We start from the raw sequence: 21017 nt of genomic DNA, 5'->3' as shown, positions 1-21017 counted from the left end.
CACCGGCTCCAACTGCCAGAGAATCTTCTTTCCTGCAGGAATAAAGACACAGGCATCTTTCTGATGGTCAACTCCAACCCATGTTTTTCAGGATTTCCTACCAAAGAAGCTGATAGCCAGGGGTACTTTGCTCTCTGAATCTTTTTGGTTCTATTCTCTAGAAATAGGCTGCAATGTCCTTTCCATAAAAGATCTCCAGGATGTTCACATAATGCCTTCTTCTTTCTTTTTGTTTTGTTTTTAGGAAAGAACGGGTATTTTGGAAGAAAGGTGTTATTCCTATCCTTCTCTAAACAGAACTACGCTTGTGATTCTACTACTGCCTTAATAATGGTATTACTACATAATTAATTTGATTTTGACTTAGAATAAGGTACCATCTAAATGTGGAATGGTTTGCTGATACGCTTATCTCTATAATAAACTTTATTACTCTAGGCTTTTTCTGTACTTTGCTCTTTCGAGGGAGGCTTGATTTTTTTTCCCCTAATGTTTTCATACATTGCTGAAGATCTTCATTTTCAGAATGGATTATGATTTATTGTATTAATTTCTGGATGCTTTTTTATTTTAGTTATTCATTTTATTTATTTGTATCCTCCCTTTATTGTTTTTTACAAATAACTCCAGGCAGCAAACATATCCAACACATTTGCCTCCTGCTATTTTTCCCACAACAACAACCCTGCCAGATGGATTGGGCTATGAGAGAGTGATTACCCAGTCGGCTTTCATGCCTAAGGCAGGACTAGAACTCCCTGTCTCCTGGTGATTGGCCCAAAGTCACCCAGCCAGCTTTCATGGCTAAGGTGGAACTAGAACTCACAGTGTACTGGTGATTGGCCCAAAGTCACCTAGCTGGTTTCCAAGGCTAAGGCAGGACTAGAACTCACAGTCTCCTGGTGATTGGCCCAAAGTCACCCAACCAGCTTTCGTGGCTAAGGCAGGACTAGAACTCACAGTCTACTGGTGATTGGCCCAAAATCACCTAGCCGACTTCTGAGGCTAAGGCAGTACTAGAACTCCCCATCTCCTGGTGATTGGCCCAAAGTCACCCAGCTGGCTTTCATAGCTAAGGCGCGACTAGAACTCACAGTCTACTGGTGATTGGCCCAAAGTCACCTAGCTGGCTTCTGAGGCTAAGGCAGGACTAGAAGTCACAGTCTCCCAGTTTTTAGCCTGGTGCTTGAACCACTAGACCGAGCTGGCTTTTTAAAAATTTCAGTAACCCTTGTTTTTAATTCCAGAAGAATCAACGCCAACTGTTAATATTCTCATTCTGATTTCTTACATGAATTAAAACATTTTAAGGTATTGAAGGATGTTTTTTGATACATTGCAATTGAAACCTAACCATAAGTTCTCCAGCTGTCTCTTCTAATCAAGCATTTTGTTTTCCAGAACTCAAGGATACATTTCCAAGAAGAAGGTAAGTGACAAAGATTTTTAATAGGTTTTACTCAATTTAGTCCAAAGCAAAATAGACAAAGGACATCAACTGACCCCGAACTAGAGATGCATCTCCTCCTTTTGACTCCCATGTGGTTCCTGAAGGCTTACGATGACCTCCAACAGTAAAACAGAAACAATGCAAATTTGAATTAAAAGTAGGAGGTTTTTATTGCGTCTCAGTTTAAGGGTTTGGGGGTGTTTTTTTTGTTTGTGGGAGTTTTTTTTCCTTAAGAGAGGGGATAGTGCAGAGGTAGGCAACCTTGGCTCTTTTATGGCTCGTGGCCTTCAACTCCCAGAATTCCTGAGCCAGCCAAGCTGGCTCAGGAAATCTGGGAGTTAAAGGCCACGAGCCATAAAAGAGCCAAGGTTGCCTACCGCTGGGATAGTGGGTTGATGAGAGTTTTGTTCCATTTGAGCACACTCTTGTACTGCAGTGAGTCTTGGACTCTTCACATACGGCAGAGAGAAAGCGGAACATTTTTCTTTTTTTTTAATATTTTTTTATTTTTCCAAACTCTCCCCCATACATATATCGTGATATTTATCAGATGTTAACATACATTCTTTTTACATTCATATATAAGATACTTTTGATAAAATGAAATAAATACATACACATGGCTTTTGGTGTTGCTCGCCCATTTCCCCTTTCACTGTATCCACACTCCTTCTTCTCTATCTTCTTTCTCCCTTTCTTCTCTTCCCTACTTCCCTCTTCTTCCTCTCCTCTTCTCTTTCCTTCACCACTCTCCTCCCCTTTCTCCCCACTTCTCCTCTTCTCCTCCAACCTTCCTACTTCCTTCTCCCCTCCTTCACTCTTTTCTCTCTCCTCTCCTTTCTTCCCTCTCATCCCTCTTCAGATACAATTCAGGGGTAATGTCCGAGCAACTCCTCTCTCCAAATTTCCCTATCTGTATTATATACAATAAGATTAATTTTCTCTTACATTAATACTTCTATTGATCTAACCTTCTCGGTATATATTTCTATAAACATTTATACAACCTCCAGTTATTCAATACTGAACACTTTTGATATGCGCTGTCTCCGATGTATTCTCGGCATCACCTGGCATGACAAAGTCCCAAATAGCGCAGTCCTGGAATGTGCTGGAATCTCTAGCATGTATACACTATTGAAACAGCGACGTCTGCACTGGCTTGGGCATGTCGTGAGAATGGCTGATGGTTGGATCTCAAAAGATCTCCTGTATGGAGAACTAGTGCAGGGAAAGCGCCCCAGAGGGAGACCTGAGCTGCGATATAAGGATATCTGCAAGAGGGACCTAAAGCAGGGCTTTTCAACCTTTTCACCCATTGTACTACTTTTAGGATATGGCAATATCCGTGTACCACCAGTCGCCTAGCAAGGTGTCAAAAATGTGATGACCAAAAAAAAAAAAAGGAAAAAAGTGATGAAGTACAAGTAGTCCTCGACTTACCACAGTTTGCTTAGTGACTGTTTGAAGTTACAATGGCACTGAAAAAAGCACCTCCCAATCCACAGCCGAGCAAGACACCTGCCTGCCCACCTGGCAGCGCTCCTCCTCCTGTCCAAGGTTTTTATTGTAGTGAGCATTTCTGTTGAGGATTGGGAGCGGGGGTGGGGTGGGGGGTGTTTGGTTTTTATTCCCCCCATCTGCTGGGTGGTTGCAGCAGGTTTTGGTCACTTCACATGACCCTGAGACACTGTGACCGTCATAAATATGAATCAGTTGCCAAGCATCTGAATGTAAATCACAAAACCCTGGAGATGCTGCAACATTCCAGCTGATTGGTGCTTCTTCAGGGCTCAGCGGAAGCACCAGGATCAGTGTCGTGCTCCAGCTGGAGCCTGGCGCTGATCCTGGCACTTCTGCTAAACCCTGATAGCCCCGAAGAAGCACCGATCAGCTGGAAAGAGGCACTGATCCTGGCTCTTCCGCTGAGCCCTAACAGCCCTGCAGCTGCAGCCATCTCTCGCTCAGGCTTGTGCAGTGCTGCCACCGGTTCTGCTCATTCCCCTCCTACCATTTTTCTAGGATGGTCACATACCACTTGCCAGGTGCCAATGTACCACAGGTGGTACCCATACCTCTGGTTGAAAAGCCCTGACTAAAGGCCACGGGAATGGACATTAACAGCTGGGAATCCTTGACCTCTGATCATTCAGACTGGAGGCTAAAGACGCAGCATGGCCTTCTCCAATTCGAAGAGACACTTGTGCGGCAGGCTGAGGCAAAGAGGCAGTCCCGGAAGCAGCGAAATCTGGGGGCTGGACAGGGGACAGATTGTATCTGCCCTTAGGGAAATTTGGAGAGAGGAGTTGCTCGGACATTACCCCTAAATTGTATCTGAAGAGGGAAGAAAGGAGAGGAGAGAGAAAAGAGTAAAGGAGGGGAGAAGGAAGTAGGAAGGTTGGAGGAGAAGAGGAGAAGTGGGGAGAAAGGGGAGGAGAGTGGTAAAGGAAAGAGAAGAGGAGAGGAAGAAGAGGGAAGTAGGGAAGAGAAGAAAGGGAGAAAGAAGATAGAGAAGAAGGAGTATGGATACGGTGAAAGGGGAAATGGACGAGCAACACCAAAAGCCATGTGTATGTATTTATTTCATTTTATTAAAAGCATCTTATATATGAATGTAAAAAAGAATGTATGTTAACATCTGATAAATATTATGGTATATGTATGGGGGAGAGTTTGGAAAAATAAAAAAAATATTTTAAAAAAAAAAAGATTGTATCTGCCCTCAGTGTGGAAGGGACTGCCATTCTCAAATTGGCCTTTTCAGCCCCACCAGATGCTACCTCTTTCCAGAGCACAATACCATAGTCCAGTGTTTCCCAAACTTGACAATTTTAAGGCTTGTGGACTTCAACTCCCAGAATTCCACAGCCAGCAATGCTGGCTGTGGAATTCTGGGAGTTGAAGTCCTCATGCCTTAAAATTGTCAAGTTTGGGAAACACTGCATAGTCTCTCGAGACTGAAGGATGCCAATGAGGTTCCATTTATTGCCCAAAGTTTCACTGGGGAGAAAGGCAGCCACAAATTTCAAATTTTCTTTCAAAGGGGGAAAAAAAAGTAGGGATGTTTTCACTGGTGGATATGGGGGTTTTCCCATGTTGAGTTACAAGGGGCCCCCAAGTTGAATGCCTATCCTTCCTAAAGCATGTCTCTCTCTGGCTTCATGCCCTCTCCGTGGCTTCCAACAGGAGAGAAACCTCTCCTTCCCCTGGAAAAAAACATTCCCTCTTTCTCTTTGGGCTTACCCATAACGTTGGCAGAGAATTTTATTTATTTATTTATTTAATTTATTTATATGCCGCCCAATCCCAAAGGACTCAGGGCGGCGTACAAAATTAAAACAATCATCTAACAATAATACAATAAAATAATACAATCATGCCGCATGTCCGATCATATCCCGCCCCCCCCCCCAGGGACATCAGCCCCAGGCCTGCCGGAACAGGAGAGTTTTAACGGCTTTCTTAAAGGCCGGCAGGGTGGGAGTAGTTTGAACCTCGAGGGGAAGTTGATTCCACCAGGTCGGAGCCACCACAGAAAAGACCCTTCCCCAAGGGCCCGCCAGCCGACATTGTCTGGCCGACGGGACCTGAAGGAGGCCCAATCTATGGGACCTCACCGGTCTCTGGGAACAGGGGTTCCAGTCTCCATATCCCACTTTGGGATGGCTCGCATTGGAAGGAGACCAAGGGAATATCTCACACTTTGGCCTGCCTGCTGTTCAAACAGGCCAATCCTGTTGTCAAGATACTGGAATGATTTGGGGGAAAGAAGAAAAAAATATTGATGGTCTGTTCTAGGTACAAGTCAGCTTTTTGGGCTGTGTTCTTAGAGATGGGAGCCAACTCAAAAAAAAAAGAGGAGGAGGAAGAGGAGGAGGAGGAGGGATACAAGTGTGCTGATGAAATAAACAAGTATTTCCTCCCCATCCCTCACCTCCTTCCCCCCAAGGCATTCCACACAGTGAAGTCTCGGTCTTATTGTTCCGGTATAAGTTTTTCAGCAGGATCTTTTGTTGCGTGGGCTTGGTCTGTTTGTTTACCGCGTTACTCTCTCCATTCTGGCTTACAATCATCCAGCCTGACTTTCCCATCAACGTGGGCCTCTGGAACATTTGCAAGAACCACACCTGCAGGAAACTTGCTGGGAATACAAGTAAGAGTTACTCCCCTCTTCCTTCTCCTTGCCTTTTCACTGGGGACTTCGGTTTAGAGACTGAGGGGAGGAAAGGGAAAAATAGATTAAAATGCATCGCTCTAAGGCAGTGATGGCAAACCTTTTAGACCCCTGCCCCACCCCCTGCCCCGCCCCCACTCTGCCCCACCCTGCCGGCCTGCAGGGCCACTCACTGCCTCGAGGGCCTGCCGCAGATCGCCCAGGCAACCCTCTGCCTGCGTCCTGCAGCATCAACTGCATGATGGGGTGTGAGGGCAGAGTCTTGTCTACGCTGCCTGGCTGCCATGTCTTTGGCTGCGCTGCTCTGTGTGGGTCACGCTCGGGGGCGACTCTCCTTCAGGGGGGCTGCTGAAAAGGAGGGGGTTGCTGGGGGATGCAAGGCTGGGGCAATGACATGTGTGCCCACAGAGAGGGCTCTGAGTGCCGCCTCTGGCACCCATGCCATAGGTTCGCCATCACTGCTCTAAGGGCATATATATTTTCCTAATTCAGTCAGGTGAGATTTTGCTTTTCTTCCAAAGGACAAGAGGATATGAGGCGTGGGTCTGTGACAATTCTCTATGGCCAACTCACCAGGGCCATCTTGCCACAGAACAACTGACTGCAGGACAAAAGTTACACCAGGGGTCTTCAAACTTTGCCCTTTGATGACTTGTGGACTTCAACTCCCAGAATTCCTCAGCCAGCTTGCTTGGCTGAAGAATTCTGGGAGTTCAAGTCCACACGTCATCAAAGGGCCAAGTTTGAAGACCCCTGAGTTACACTAATATCAAAGAAATGGTGGAATGGAATCATTAAAGAAAGGATGCAAAAGGAGGCTACAGATGAACCAGAATGAAATGTGAATGGCAAAAAAAATAAAATATTTTTTTTATTTCTTTTAAATCATTAAGTAGAATTGTTAAATTGTCCTGCAGTGAGTTGTCCTGTGGCTGTGGTGGGTTTTAGAATAGAATAGAATAGAATAGAATAGAATAGAATAGAATAGAATAGAATAGAATAGAATAGAATAGAATAGAACTGGAAGGGACCTTGGAGGTCTTCTAGTCCAGCCCCTTCCCACAGTGAGTTGGTCGTGGTGAGTAGGCAGCAGCCAGCTGGCTGTGGCAAGTTGTCCCATTCCCTGAGGCACACCGTGGTATGTTTAGCTGAACTGAGATGGGATGGAACTTTCTTCTACTTATTTTGGAACGAACTGGCCAAGGGTGAATGTCTTGTTTTCCATCACACAAGCCTCTCATTTGAACTTTACAGCTTCTGTGGCTTTTCACACTTCCCTTCAAACCTGAGAGAAACAATCATCTTCTCAAGTGGCTTTTTCAGGCCAATAAGTGCGACGACAAGCCAGGCAGTCAATTTCTGTCTCAACCAATAGATCAACACTTGGCTGATCTGGGGAAAAAAAGGACTCTGCCCTTGTGGAAAAACACTAGGAAGGGAAAAAAAATGTGATCAGCTAGAGATGCTCCAGAGCAGGGGTCCCCAACCTCTAGTCCATGGATCGGCACCAGGCCACGGCATGCCAGCAATCAGTTTGGACAAACAAGCAAAGCCCCATCTGCAGGATGCAGGCAGCACATAAAACCATGCACTTTCCAGTCCACGGAAAAACCTTTCTCCACAGAATCGGTCATTGGTGCCCAAAAGGTTGGGGACTCCTGTTCTAGAGCAGTGTTTCTAAACCTTGGCAGGCTTAAGATGTATGGACTTCAACTCCCAGAATTCAGATGGGTTTAGCTTTTCCAGGAGTTGAAATCCTACACCAATGATGGTGAACCTTTTACAGACCGAGTGTCCCAAAACTGGTCCGACCCCCGCTCCACCCGCTGCCCTGCCCTCACTCCGCCCTCACCCCGCCTGCCCCCAGGGCCACTCACCACCTCCAGAGCCCGCCGCAGATTGCCCAGGCAGCCCAGCAACGCCATGGCAGCCACACCATCTGCCCGCGCCCCGCAGCAACAACTGTGTGCGATGGGGCATGCGGGCAGAGTCTTGTCTACGCTGCCTGGCTGCCATGTCCTTGGCTGCACTGCTCCGCATGGCCATGCTCGGGGGTGACTCTCCTCCAAGGGGGCTGCTGGTGAGGAGGGGGTCACAGGGGGAGGCAAGGCTGGGGCAACGGCATGTGTACCCACAGAGAGGGCTCCGAGTGCCGCCTCTGGCACCCATGCCATAGGTTCACCACCACTGTCCTACACATCTGAAAACTGCTAAGGTTGAGAAAGAAGGCTCCTGTGTGATGGAAAACTATGATAGGGCATAAGGTCAGCTCAAAAATACCACCACAAGAACTCAGAACATTTCTTGAGTTTCAAGCATCCTAATAATTGCGAGAAAAGAAACAACTATTTCTGCGGGATACGAAAACTTCTGAGCAGAGAATACACACAGTTCAACACAAAATTAGATAAAGGACATAGCGCTTTGTGAACCAAAAAATCTAACAGTAAAGTTATAATGTTCTCATAACTTTTCAGCTGCATGACAGTCAGCTCCATTTCTAAGGGCAAATGAAAGTGTTTTTTTAAGAGGGGGAGGAGTTTTTAAATATTGTGTTTAGGAAATAAAGTGTTCTCTATATGGTTTGGGACCAGATAAGAAAGACTTGGCTGTTCCAGCTGGGAACAATATTTCAGTCTCTGAATTTTATTGAGCTGCCTGATTGAATTCTTTGTATGTGAATGAATAAATAAGATAATCAGAAGGAAAAACTTTTTTCCAATTAACATTTTCTGGATATCATATAGAACAAAGGGGCTTCATTGTTCAAAGACAGATGGAGAATATAGTGGTGTGGGAGGCAAACCTATTTTATAGTTCTTTAGGATTAGTTTTTGTCTACTCTGCATTCAGATGGTTTAAAACACAGCATCCCTCAGTCTAGTGAACAATACTAAGACACAATATTCCTGCTTAAAATTTTCAACGTTTGCCCCACCTTTTTTCCCCAGAAATCCTTCTGTTGACCAGAAGTGTTATGTCACTCAGCACAATCTCTGGATTAATAGCAGTTGCTTGCGTGCTCTTTACCAAGTCCAGCTTAAAGCATTCCAAGTGGCCTCTCATCACCAACCTCTTTACAGGTACAGATGGCTCCATCCTATTTATGATGATTTTTGTCCCTCATAAGAACAACCTAGGAGTGGTGTGCACCTTCCTTCTCTGAGTTTTTATAGTAGAGCAGTATTGCTCACCCTTGGCAACTTTTAAGTTGGGTGGACTTCAACTCCCAGAATTCCTCAGCCAGCATGTCTGAGAAATTCTCACACCCAATAGATTTTTAACACCTTATAATTGTTACAACCCGTTTGACGTAGTGGTTAAGGTTGCTGGCCTAGAAACCAGGAGACGGTGAGTTCTAGTCTTGCTTTGGGCATGTAATCTGGTAGCATCTTTCCAACTAAGAAATGTTTTGTAAAGCAGAAGCATCCATGAGCTACAGCTCACTTCATCATAGAATAGGCCAACTGATGTAGGATTTAAATTGAGGCTGGTGGATTGGAAGGGGGGGGAAGTTATGTAGATGTAAGTTACAGATGACACAGATTCCAGGCGCCTTATTGATTAATATGAATGCAGCTGCGAGAGCGATTATGGGTGCACCAAGGTATACCCATGTGTCACCTATCCTCCACGAGCTGCACTGGCTTCCTGTGGGTCTCCGGACACAATTCAAGGTGTTGGTTATCACCTTTAAAGCCCTTCATGGCTCAGGACCAGGTTACTTACAGGACCACATACTGCCGCATAGTTCCCAGAGACTGGTGAGGTCCCACAGATTGGGCCTCCTTCAGGTCCCGTCAGCCAGACAATGTCGGCTGGCAGACCCTCGGGGAAGGGCCTTTTCTGTGGTGGCTCCGACGTGGTGGAATCAACTTCCCCCTGAGATTCGAACTACTCCCACCTTGCCGGCCTTCAAGAAAGTTATTAAAACTCTCCTATTCCGGCAGGCTTGGGGTTGATGTCCCCGGGGGGGGGGGATTCAATTGGGACATGCTGTGTGAATGTATTCATTTTTAACTGTTATATTTGTTGTTTTAATTTTGTACACCACCCTGAGTCCCTGAGTTAATTAATTAATTAATTAATTAATTAACTAACTAACTAAAAATTGCAGTGGGTTAAAAGCCCATTCTGTTTGTCGGGGCCTTCTGAAATTGCCTAAAATTATCATAGACCAGTGTTTCCAAACCTTGGCCACTTTAAGATGTGTGGATTTCAGTTCCCAGAATTCCCCAGCCAGCGTGTTGGGAAACATTGCTGCATGCAAACATGGCTCTCTTCCTCTACTGAGTACAGCAAACACACATTTCAAATTTAGAAAAATCTTATCAAGATTATGTAAAGTAACGTGTAGGCTGTCCGGACTGAAGTATAGTAGATATGTTGCCTCTGCAATGGTATCAAAAACCTATTCTCCAAGACGGACCAACAATCAATGGAAGGAAATTAATCAAGGAGAGATCCAACCCAGAAGTAAGGAGAAATTTCCTGACAGTGGGAACAATTAATCCATGGAGCAGCTTTTCTTCAGAAGTTGTGGGTGCTCTGTCACTGGAGATTTTTAAGAAGAGACTGGACAACCGTTTGTCTGAAATGGTATATGTTTTCCTGCTTAAGCAGCGGGTTGGACCAAAAAAACCTCCTACATCCTTCCAACTCTGTTGTTATGTTCTTTTCCCTCCCTCTATCCCCAGGAGTCATAACACTAATCATGATGGTGTTGTATGGCTTGTCCCTTAAATCCAATGGATTTCTCGGTCATCCTGCTCCGGTCACTACCAATCCAATTTATATCTCCTGGTCCTTTGTCATGGGTTGTTTTGCTAGCTTCCTTTTCCTACTGAATGGTGAGTTCCCACCCAACCATCTAATAACTGAAGGCTGCAGAGAGTGCAAGGAAGGATTGAGACATATGGATAGAGATGGGTGTAACCTAATGAGCGAGTGTGTGAGTGCAGCACTTTTGCAGCAGCGATGAGTGTGTGGGTGTGCATATTAAGCACTGAGACATAAAATGGATTATTGCTGTAGGCGCAAAGCTCTAGGGCAAAGATGGCAGCTTCTGCATTTAGCAATTAAATGGGGCAGTTGCATTCTTCTAAATCAGTGGTTCTCAACCTGCGGGTCGGGACCCCATTTGGGGTCGAACGACCATTTCACGGGGTCGCCAAACAACGCAGTCCACCATTTTTTCCCCCTTTTCCTTAGCTGTGCTACTCCCTTTTATTCTATTGGCTTTTGAAAACCAATAGAATAGACTCTCTTGAATAGAGTCTAATTCTATTGACTTTCAAAAGCCAATAGGAATTGTCTAGGCTGTCTCTGCCCTGCTGAGCCCGCCAAAAGTCCCATTCTGCAAATGGTGCTGTACCAGTTGAGTAGTCCTCGACTTACGACCGGTTGAGTAGTCCTCGACTTACGACCAGTTGGGGGGTCGCGGCATTAAAAGGTTGAGAACCACTGTTCTAAATGGAAGGAAGACTGCTCATTTGAACTACTAAATGAACATTTGCTTGGAAAAAAAGACAATTGTAGAGAAAAATACTTGTCGGCAGGATGGGTGAAGAGTATGAGTCGATCATACATGGCAACTTTAAGAAATGTGGACTTCAACTTCCAGAATTCCCCAGCCAATATGGTATGTTTACATATATAAGATGAAGCTTTAAACTACTACAGGAAGTCCTCAACTTACAACAGTTCATTTAGTGACTGTTCAAAGTTACAACGGTATTGAAAAAAGTGACTTATGACTGTTGCAGCATCCTCGTGGTCATATGATCAAAATTTGGAGGCTTGGCAACTTGGTTCAAATTTATGACGGTCGCAGAGTCCCCGGGTCATGTGATCCCCTTTTGTGAACCTTCTGCCAAGCAAAGGCAATGAGGAAGCCAGATTCACTCACTAGCCATGTTACTAACTGCAGTGATTCACTTAACAATTGTGTTAAGAAAGGTCATAAAATGGGGCAAAACTCACGTAACAAATGTCTCATTTAGCAGCAAAAATTTTGAGCTTAGTTGTGCTCCTAAGTATTTGTAAATAACAACAATGAGTTACTGCCTTACAGAAAGCCACTGAATTGTTATCTGGGGACTTCTGGGAGTTCATATTAAAGTTGCTGAGGTTTACAAACACTCCCTAAGCCAAAGTTATGTAAATCAGATCCCCACTCAACACAAGGGAGTGGTAGGGTGGAGTGGGGCCGTGGTATGAGGAAATGAAGCAACCATGTCCAGGAGTGGGATTCAGCCAGTTCGCACCACTTTGGCAGAAGTGGTAGCTAATTTTTTGTTGCCCAGGCCTAGAATGGACTTCCGGAAGTGGCATCCACACAGAGAATCAGTTGTTGACATATTTGAATCCCACCACTCCTTCCTTCCTTCCTTCCTTCCTTCCTTCCTTCCTTCCTTCCTTCCTTCCTCCCTCCCTCCCTCCCTCCCTCCCTCCCTCCCTCCCTCCCTCCTTCCCTGTGATAGGATTAGCCAGTTCGCACCAGTTCGACAGAACCGGTAGCTAATTTTTTGTTGCCCAGGCCCAGAATGGACTTCTGGAAGTGGCATCCACAAAGAGAACCGGTTGTTCACCTATTTGAATCCCATCACTGACAATGTCCCTCATCAACATGAAGCTCACAAAAGGTTTATGTTCTCAAGGGCTCTGGTAATTTAGACATGCCACAGGTTAGAGGAGAATAGTTATATAGGTACAGTAACTGTGCATGTATTAAAATACAACATTGCTGCAGAATAATCCTACTCCATTTATACTGACAGCTTGGGTTTTCTCAATTTCCTCCCAGGTCTCCTTTTCATCCTGATAGAATTTGAAGAAGTCTCCATTAACCATGTTTATGCCCCAAAAAGGAAGGATCCAGATGAGACCACATAAGATTCCCCGATATACGGACACACAGCACTGAGTGTGTACTGACACCAAGACTTACCAATGTTTATGGAAGAAATTATATATATATATTTGTTTTCTGAGGTTTTCGCGGGTATTTGTATGTAGGTCTTTGGTTGTTCGGGTTTTCTCCCACGTAAAATTGGAAGTGTCTTGGCGACGTTTCGACGAAGTCCCATTCGTCATCTTCAGGCTGGTGCTTTCAGCTTCGTGCCTCGAGCAGCAGTTGCTGCTCGAGGTACGAAGCTGAAAGCACCAGCCTGAAGATGACGAATGGGACTTCGTCGAAACGTCGCCAAGACACTTCCAATTTTACGTGGGAGAAAACCCGAACAACCAAAGACCTATATATATATATATATATATATATATATATATATATATATATATATATATATATATATGACTGATTAATTTTAACATTTCATGTTTTTGCTTTCCTTTGCTAGTATTATCTTCTATGTAAGGGGAAAGTGTCTGCTTGTATTCGAATAAAGGAGAAGAAAGAAAGAAAGAAAGAAAGAAAGAAAGAAAGAAAGAAAGAAAGAAAGAAAGAAAGAAGGAGGGAGGGAGGGAGGGAGGGAGGGAGGGAGGGAGGGAGGGAGGGAGGGAGGAAGGAAGGAAGGAAGGAAGGAAGGAAGGAAGGAAGGAAGGTAGGAAGGAAGGAAAGAAGGTAGCCTATTGTTCATGTTTATTTAAAATTATCCTCCTTACTTTGGGCCCTACATACTGGACCAAATGGAAAACACTATTTGCTCCATCCTCTATTGATGACTTTGTTTCAAATATTTGAAGGAGTCAGGAGTTGATTTTTGTTCTTTCTCCAAGCTAAGATACCAAACTCTTTTTGATGTTTTTGACAGGTTTTAAGTTCCCGAGTTATAACTTTCTTATTTGCAATCTAAAATGGAAGCTGAGGAGTCAGCACAAAGAAGGGGAGATATAGATAAGAAGGACAGCTGCTAATGGCAAAGGAAATACATTCTGTAGACATACAGAACATGTACTTTTCCCTTCTTTTTACAACCCTTTCATCCCTTTAATTGGGGGTGAAGTTGAAGTGATTGAGTGGAGCTGAGTGTTTATTGGCTGGATGCCCTTCCTGACACCTATTCCGAGTTTGCAGCAAATATTTTCTACTTGCACTCTGATAGAGAAACATCTGCGGCTGCTTAGGATTGAACTCTCAACCTTCCAAGTGGGAGCTGAGTATCTTCACCTCTAGGCCAGCATGCCACTCATACAGAACATGTACTTTATGGAAAAGAAAAAGGGAAGGGTAGATTCATTAATATTAAAGATCCCGAAGAAGTGGTAGGTTTCTGTACGTCTTGAGAATCATGGATCCTCTAAAATTGTCTTCCTTTGAGGATCAAGTTAAACCTTGGGAAACTGATAACACAAGACTTTTAAGAGTTGCAGTACCACATAAGAACACAAAGGATTGCAGTGGTTGATATAAAGTGGTTCTGCTCAGCCCCCAAGAATACAGTCACATGAAGATCCAGAGCCCATAAACTGCAAAGACTTGACCACCCTACATCAATAAAATAAATTCAAAAGGAGCTTGAAAAAGGGATAGGAAAACAAGATTTTTCTTTTGAAGAAGTATTCAGGAAGCCAAAGAATAAACTCAGTCTCAGCTTTGCATTCATTTGTCCATTGGCATCCATGGTAACCAAAAAGCTAGTGATGGAACCTGGAACAGGATGGCTTTGAAGGCTCTGAGGGGAGGTTTAATGGTAATTGCCTCATAATTCCAAGGAATAAAGGGCAGATTCTGATTCCAGTAGGGTATTCCAGTGTCTTGGGTGGGCGTGAAGAGCTTCCCTTAAGAGGAAGACATCTGCATGAAGAAAAGTTTTAACTTTCCTCAATTCAACCATGTCGTGGAGTGAAAGGATGGCCACGGTGTTCACCCTCAGCACTCTCTTTAGTCTTGTTTTTGTTATCATGGACCACAAATGGATCAAATTTGAGACTGAGGCACAGATTTACTACAGTGGCCTTTGGAAAGTCTGTATAAAGCTGGTGTGCCCCAATCTTGCTGCTTCTGCACGTAAGAGAGTCCACAACATTTGCTTCCCAGAATTGTGGGGGTCCCTTTCTCCAGAATTTCTTCTTCAACTTTGGGTCAAGAGTCATCCCAAAAAAGCTATTTAACCATGTTGGGTTCTTCCATCATACCTTCTAAACCTCTTGTGTATGTATGTATGTATGTATGTATGTATGTATGTATGTATCTATCTATCTATCTATCTATCTATCTATCTATCTATATGCACACAGCACCTCTAAATCACCTTGCTTCAACTGGTACAAGATATGGGTGCAAGGATAGCAGATGGTATTGGGTATTTGACACATGGAACACTACCTCTACATGAGTTGCATTGATTGCCTTGTTTTTCTGGGTGCAATTCAAGGTGTTCATTTGTCACCTTTAAAACCCTTGAATCCAAGTTACCTCAGGGACTATGTTCTCCCAGAGGTTTCTACCCATCCAATTTGGTCCATCCAGGTTGGGCATGCTCTGGATCCCATCAATCAAAGAATGTCAGCTGGTGGAGACTAAGAGAGGTATCTTCTCTACTGTAGCCGCTGCCTTCTGGAACATTCTCCCTTCAGAATTGAGGATGACCCCAACCCTGTTGTCCTTTCATAGGGCCTTGAAGTCCTGATTTTATGTCTAGGCCTGGCTCTCTGAGCATATAAATGCCCTGTTTCCTGGCTGTATTTATTTATGATGACATTGCGTCACTTGATTTGAGAGCGGCTACAGAAATTGAATAAATGGATAAATGAATAAATCACTAGATTTTCCAGAGCATGCCAACAGCTACAGTTTGGGAACCTCGAATGCAGATCTGCACGCCTTCCTTGGTGAGAGCATAGAAGGGTGATTAATTTGAGAGAGACTCATATATAGGTGAATAATTGCTTCTGATATCTTAGATATGGGATCTTAGAAAGCTAGAGAAGGTTCCTTGTATGGACTTATAAAATTTTGATGGATGCATAATTCGGATTTGGAAAGATGTGTATAAACACGTGTGCACAGACAGAACAGCCCTACTCTCAAAGCTTCTAATGAGCGGTCTTCCATTTTATTGCCATGACTACCACAGCCAACCTCAATGGTGCCAAGACACTCCTGATAATGGCTCTTTTCTCTGGATTCGTTGGGGCTTCATTTATGAGCATCACTTATCGCTATTCCACCAGTTCTGCAACATACCAGTACTTGGTGCCTGCCGTGGGATCTTTCATTGCAGGTAAAAATTTATGTCTTTGATGGGCATTCATATAGTAATAATAATAATAATAATAATAATAATAATAAAATAATAATAATAATAAATAATAATAATAATAATTACTTAAGAATTGTCAATAAGAAAGACAAAAAAGTCTGGATATTAGACATGGCAGTACCTGGAGACAACAGAATAGACGAGAAAGAACTGGAGAAGATAACAAAATACAAAGACCTACAAATAGAAATAGAAAGACTGTGGCAAAAGCAAGCAAGGGTAATACCAATAGTCATAGGCTCCTTGGGTGCAATCCCAAAACAACTGGAGCACCACTTGAACACCATTGGCATCGACAAATTCGCTATTAGTCAATTGCAAAAGGCAGCCTTATTAGGAACTGCTTCCATCCTGCAACGATATCTGTAATACCATCAAACATCCACATCTGCCTATCCCAGGTCCTGGGTAAGGACTCGATAGTTAGACAAAATGCCAAATCCAGTCTGAACATCTGGCTGACTGTGCAATGATCCATAATAATAATAGTTAATAATAATTAATAATAATAATAGTAAAGTTGGAAGGTACCTTGGAGGTCATCTAGTCCAACCCCCTGCTCAGGCAGGAAACCCTATACCATTTCGGACAAATGGCTGTCCAGTCTCTTCTTAAAAACTTCCAGTGTTGGAGCATTTACTGCTTCTGGAGGCAGTTGTTCCACTGGTTAATTGTTCTAACTGTCAGGAAGTTTTTCCTTAGTTCTAGGTTGCTAAAAATATACTTACTTATTTAAACATACATACTCATTTCACCCAAAAGCAACTCTGCCTGGCTTACAACCAATTAAAAACAAGATAAAACATTGAAACAATAAATATTCAGAGTAAAATTGCCTTAAAAATGAACAAAGATGACAAGGAAGGGAGCAAAATGCACACAGGGGAAGGTGGGTCTTCTCTCAATCTGTTAACCAGCTCCAGTATGATCCACCCCCATCAGGACCCCAGGCCAGTTGGCAGAGCTAAGTCTCCAGGTCCTTCAGAAGGTCCAGGAGGTTGGGGTGGATCTCACCTCAGGGGGACGTTGCTCCAGAGGGCAAGAACCGTGGCAGAAAAGACTGTTCTCCTCAGTCTCCTCAGCTGGAATTCCTGGGCTGATGTCCATAGAAGGCCCCTTCTGCCTATGTGGATGGGACATGCCAATCCCATTGAAGTGAGATAACCTTATTTTAAAATATAGCAATAGCAATGGCACTTAGACTTATATACCACTTCACAGTGCTTTACAGCCCTCTCTAAGCGGTTTACAGAGTCAGCCTCTTGCCCCCAACAATCTGGGTCCTCATTTTATCGACCTCAGAAGGATGGAAGGCCGACTCAACCTTGAGCCGGTGAGACTCGAACTGCCGAACTGCTGGCAGCCGGCAGTCAGCAGAATTAGCCTGCAGTACTCCATTCTAACCACTGTGCCAACCCCAGCTCTTACACAGCTTTTATAAAAACAAAATTCTAAAAGAAGAATATAAAGGGTCTCCAAAGAATCTAGTTGATTGTCTTCCTGTACTTCCACAGCTGCCTTTGTGTTTCTCGGCCTAAGCGTTTACACTATCCGGATCTCCACACACGGTGCCAGCAGAACATCTGCCACCTCCTATCAGTGGCCTTTCTACCTGGCCTGGATCACTTGTCCCTTCTTTATTTTAAGTGGTGAGATGAAAGGATATCACGAGCCATTTGTATGATTGTATATTTTCAAGAAGATGGTTTTTAGTGAGGTGGTGGATCAATTTCCTAACTGGGAAATAAAGGATTGCCTCAGCAAAAGGTGGGCGGCCATCTTTTGAGGTGCTCCACATCAGGTTATGTTTTGCAATGAGTGAAGGGTGGATTAGGTAGCTTACAAACCTCATCTTGCATTGGCATACTATAACCAAAATTATTGGTTACGGCAGGGGTTCTCAACCTTGGCAACTTTAAGACTTGTGGACTTCAACTCCCAGAATTCCTCAGCCAGCTTTGCTGGCTGAGGAATTCTGGGAGTTGAAGTCCACAAGTCTTAAAGTTGCCAAGGTTGAGAACCCCTGGGTTACGGAATATTGATTGTTGGTTATATTGATTATATCAGTTATTGATTGCTTATATTGGCTTATTTTGGGGAGAGGGGATGATTTTTAGCAATGGCACTGGTCCATCAGTATCCTCAGATGAGAGAAGCAGAAGGGGGAGGCTGCTGAAATAACGAGATCAAAAAAACGTGCATGAACCTAAATAAGTTGGGGTTTATTTATTTATTTATTTATTTAAAAAATTGACTGTTCTTGTAGACCAGCCTAACCTGTAGGGACCCCAAGTGTTAAACAATTCCAAACTACAAACAGTTACGATTAATATGACGATGATGATAATAATGATGATGGTGGTGGTGGTGGAAAATAAGAAGCCAACCGTAACACCCATCCAAACCCAGAAATCTGAAAGTACCTCTCTCCTCCCTTAGTTTTATTCTCCCCACAACCAGGGAGGGTCTCTTCTGAGAAGCTTTCTCCATCTCAGCCTTCTTTTGCACTTAGATTTCCTTTAACAGACCATAGTCTAGGCTAGGGGTAGGCAACCTTGGCCCTTTTATGACTCGTGGACTTCAACTCCCAGAATTCCTGAGCCAGCCATGCTGAGGGGAAAGGGAGAGGTTTCCATACTGAGCCATGATGACTCAGGAATTCTGGGAGTTGAAGTCCACGAGTCATAAAAGAGCCAAGGTTGCCTACCCCTGGTCTAGGTTTATGCTAACCACACAGCCCAGCTGCCTCTAGGACAGGGGTGGGCAACCTTGGCCCTTTTATGACTCATGGACTTCAACTCCCAGAATTCCTGAGCCAGCCATGCTGAGGGGAAAGGGAGAGGATTCCAAGCTGAGCCATGATGGCTCAGGAATTCTGGGAGTTGAAGTCCACGAGTCATAAAAGAGCCCGGTTTGCCTACCCCTGGTCTAGGCTGCACAGCTCTTCCTCCTGTCTCCCAAGGTCATTCCATCCTACTTTTACACCTCCCGTAGACATAATCCCATCACAGAACATATCCAGAAAATACTTTTACATGAATGCAGTTCAGTGCTCTTGTTTATTCCTCTGAAATCAGAATTGTTCTGGATCACCATGAGTATCTCACACCTCCATAGAAATCATCATCATTTAGGCTTCCACAATACCAAAATTAAAAATGTCGAAGCTGTGTGTTTCACCTTGAATTGTTTTTTGTTTTCCACATTTTGCTGTCATTTTCCAAAGAAGTGTGAACCTCAGGATCCCAGATCCTCTTGTTGATATGAGAATCTCAGAGTTGTGTACTACCTTCTTCACGTGCTAAGCAAGATCTGGGTCTCGTGTAGGATCAAAATGATTCCACTCATCCAATAAGCAGAATTGGAGAATAATAAACTAAAGAGGGCTACCAGCAGTGTATAAATACAACCGAAACTCAACTCAAGGCTTCTGAATTGGTTGTCAAAAATGAGAAGCAATTGAATTTAGTTTCTTCCCTGAGAAACTAAATCCAGAGACGGGGTGATGATTCAAACAAAGATCCTGGTTGGAGATTCAGAGATATCGAACCAGAATCTATTGGTGCTCTCCATTCCGTAACTTCTTCTTTCTCTTTCTCTTTCTCTTGTTTTACATTCTTTCTTTCCTGATATTTGCATTGCTTTTATCTTTTTAAAAACCCCTTTAATAAAAACGGCATGAGAAAAACAAATAAATATCCTCTCCCCTTGCACAAACAGGTACTCCTTGACTTACCACCGCAGCTGAGCTTCAAATCTGTGGTTACGTGAGACATCTGTTAAGCGGGCTTTGCCCCATTTTGTGACCTTTCTTGCCACAGTTGTTAATTGAATCACTGCAGTGGTTAAGTTAGCGACACGGTTGTTGAAGTGAATCTGGCTTCCTCATTGACTTTGCTTGTCAGAAAGTCGCCAATGGGGATCACGTGATCCCAGGATATTGCAACCGTCATAAATACGAGTCAGTGGCCAAGCGGCTGAACTTTGATCACGTGACCAGGGGGATGCCGCAATGGTCATAAGCCTGAAAAATGGTCATAAGTTACTTCTTTCCGTGCTCTTACTGCCTTCTGCCCTTCTCCCCTCTCTACCCGCCTGCAGGTTTTCTGGGGCTTGTGGCTCATCAGCATATGTTGATGCACGGAGCTGTTCTGTCCGACAGAGACAGTGGGGAATCTGTCACTTCATCCATCTGGAGCTCAGCTTCCTCCTCCTCTCAGTTTTGGGATGAGGAAGAGAAGGACAGCAAACTGCAGATCGCAAGGGCGTGAGGCGGATGGCTTCAAAGAAATCCTGTGAGATTCTGAAATCACAAAATGGCCTCTCTGACGTATATGTGTGTGTGTGTGTGTCTTAGGGATTGCAAGGACTCTGAAAGGAAATCTTAATTTCCCCTTTTGTTAACAATGTCAAACCTACGTTGAATAGTTTGTAGTCAGAATTCCGTTTTCCCCTATATAAAATATTTCTTTCCAAATATTTCCGTCCTATTTTGCCTATTTCTTCATTTGTTTGTTTATTTAGTTATTTATTTATCAAATTTATTGGCTGCCCATCTCGTCTCCAATAACTCTGGGCAGCTTACACCATTAAAAAAAAAATTGAAAAATGAAGAGAAGGACGAGGGAGGACATGATAGCAGGGTTCCAATATCTCAGGGGCTGCCCTAAAGAAGAGGGAGTCAAGCTATTCTCCAAAGTGCCTGAGGGCAGGACAAGAAGCAACGGATGGAAACTAACCAAGGAGAGAAGCAACCTAGAACAAAGGAGAAATTTCCTGACAGTCAGAACAATTAACCAGTGGAACAACCTGCCTCCAGAAGTTGTGAATGCTCCAACACAGGAGGTTTTTAAGAAGAGACTGGATAGCCATTTGTCTGAAATGGTATAGGGTTTCCTGCCTGAGCAGGGAGTTGGACTTGATGACCTTCAAGATCCCTTCCAACCTCCTCCTCCTCCTCCTCCTCCTCCTCCTCCTCCTCCTTCTTCTATTATTATTATTATTATTATTATTATTATTATTATTATTATTATTATTATTATTATTATAATCCTCCATTATAAAAACACAGCAGATAAAAAACACAAACAGATAAAATCCTGGACAGAAGATGGCAAAGAGGAAAGCCAAACACACATGTGTGTTTTTGTGTCATCTATTCAAATTGCAA

General features: G+C 43.8%; 2 protein-coding genes across 4 annotated transcripts; both read left to right on the top strand.

Moving 5' to 3' along the window:
* The first annotated feature begins 2 nt into the window (after positions 1 to 2).
* LOC120298721 lies at positions 3 to 14109 on the top strand. 2 transcript variants are annotated; one of them, XM_039322708.1, is made up of 8 exons: positions 3 to 122; positions 245 to 333; positions 1402 to 1429; positions 5400 to 5603; positions 8576 to 8707; positions 10322 to 10474; positions 12430 to 12549; positions 13397 to 14109. In XM_039322708.1, exons 2-7 carry the CDS (start codon positions 331 to 333, stop codon positions 12516 to 12518), a joined length of 609 nt encoding a protein of 202 aa, XP_039178642.1. In that variant the 5' UTR covers positions 3 to 122; positions 245 to 330; the 3' UTR covers positions 12519 to 12549; positions 13397 to 14109. The 2 variants fall into 2 exon arrangements, 1 of the variants encoding a protein (XP_039178642.1); XR_005554187.1 differs by lacking the exon at positions 10322 to 10474 and having other exon boundaries at positions 5528 to 5603.
* A 285-nt stretch (positions 14110 to 14394) lies between these two features.
* Positions 14395 to 20277, top strand: LOC120298720 (protein NKG7-like). Of its 2 annotated transcripts, XM_039322706.1 has the most exons (4): positions 14395 to 14592; positions 15662 to 15808; positions 17362 to 17496; positions 19949 to 20277. In XM_039322706.1, the coding sequence occupies exons 1-4, from the start codon at positions 14418 to 14420 to the stop codon at positions 20116 to 20118; spliced, it is 627 nt and encodes a 208-aa protein (XP_039178640.1). In that variant the 5' UTR covers positions 14395 to 14417; the 3' UTR covers positions 20119 to 20277. The 2 variants fall into 2 exon arrangements, with proteins under 2 accessions (XP_039178640.1, XP_039178641.1); XM_039322707.1 differs by lacking the exon at positions 17362 to 17496.
* Positions 20278 to 21017: the final 740 nt, after the last annotated feature.

Source organism: Crotalus tigris, unplaced genomic scaffold, assembly GCF_016545835.1.
Source record: "Crotalus tigris isolate CLP2741 ecotype Arizona unplaced genomic scaffold, ASM1654583v1 scf7180000024119.3904262, whole genome shotgun sequence".
In the NCBI taxonomy this organism is placed as follows: Eukaryota; Metazoa; Chordata; class Lepidosauria; order Squamata; family Viperidae; genus Crotalus; species Crotalus tigris.
This window is presented reverse-complemented; position numbering and strand designations above follow the sequence as displayed.

Excerpts from the sequence above, each read along its gene's own strand:
- LOC120298720 (XM_039322706.1), top strand. The coding sequence starts at position 14,418 with ATGTCGTGGAGTGAAAGGATGGCCACGGTGTTCACCCTCAGCACTCTC. Across the intron at positions 15,809-17,361 it reads CGTGGGATCTTTCATTGCAG|CTGCCTTTGTGTTTCTCGGC; the intron begins GTAAAAATTTAT and ends GTACTTCCACAG. Across the intron at positions 17,497-19,948 it reads TCCCTTCTTTATTTTAAGTG|GTTTTCTGGGGCTTGTGGCT; the intron begins GTGAGATGAAAG and ends ACCCGCCTGCAG.
- LOC120298721 (XM_039322708.1), top strand. Across the intron at positions 1,430-5,399 it reads GATACATTTCCAAGAAGAAG|GCATTCCACACAGTGAAGTC; the intron begins GTAAGTGACAAA and ends CTTCCCCCCAAG. Across the intron at positions 8,708-10,321 it reads CATCACCAACCTCTTTACAG|GAGTCATAACACTAATCATG; the intron begins GTACAGATGGCT and ends CTCTATCCCCAG.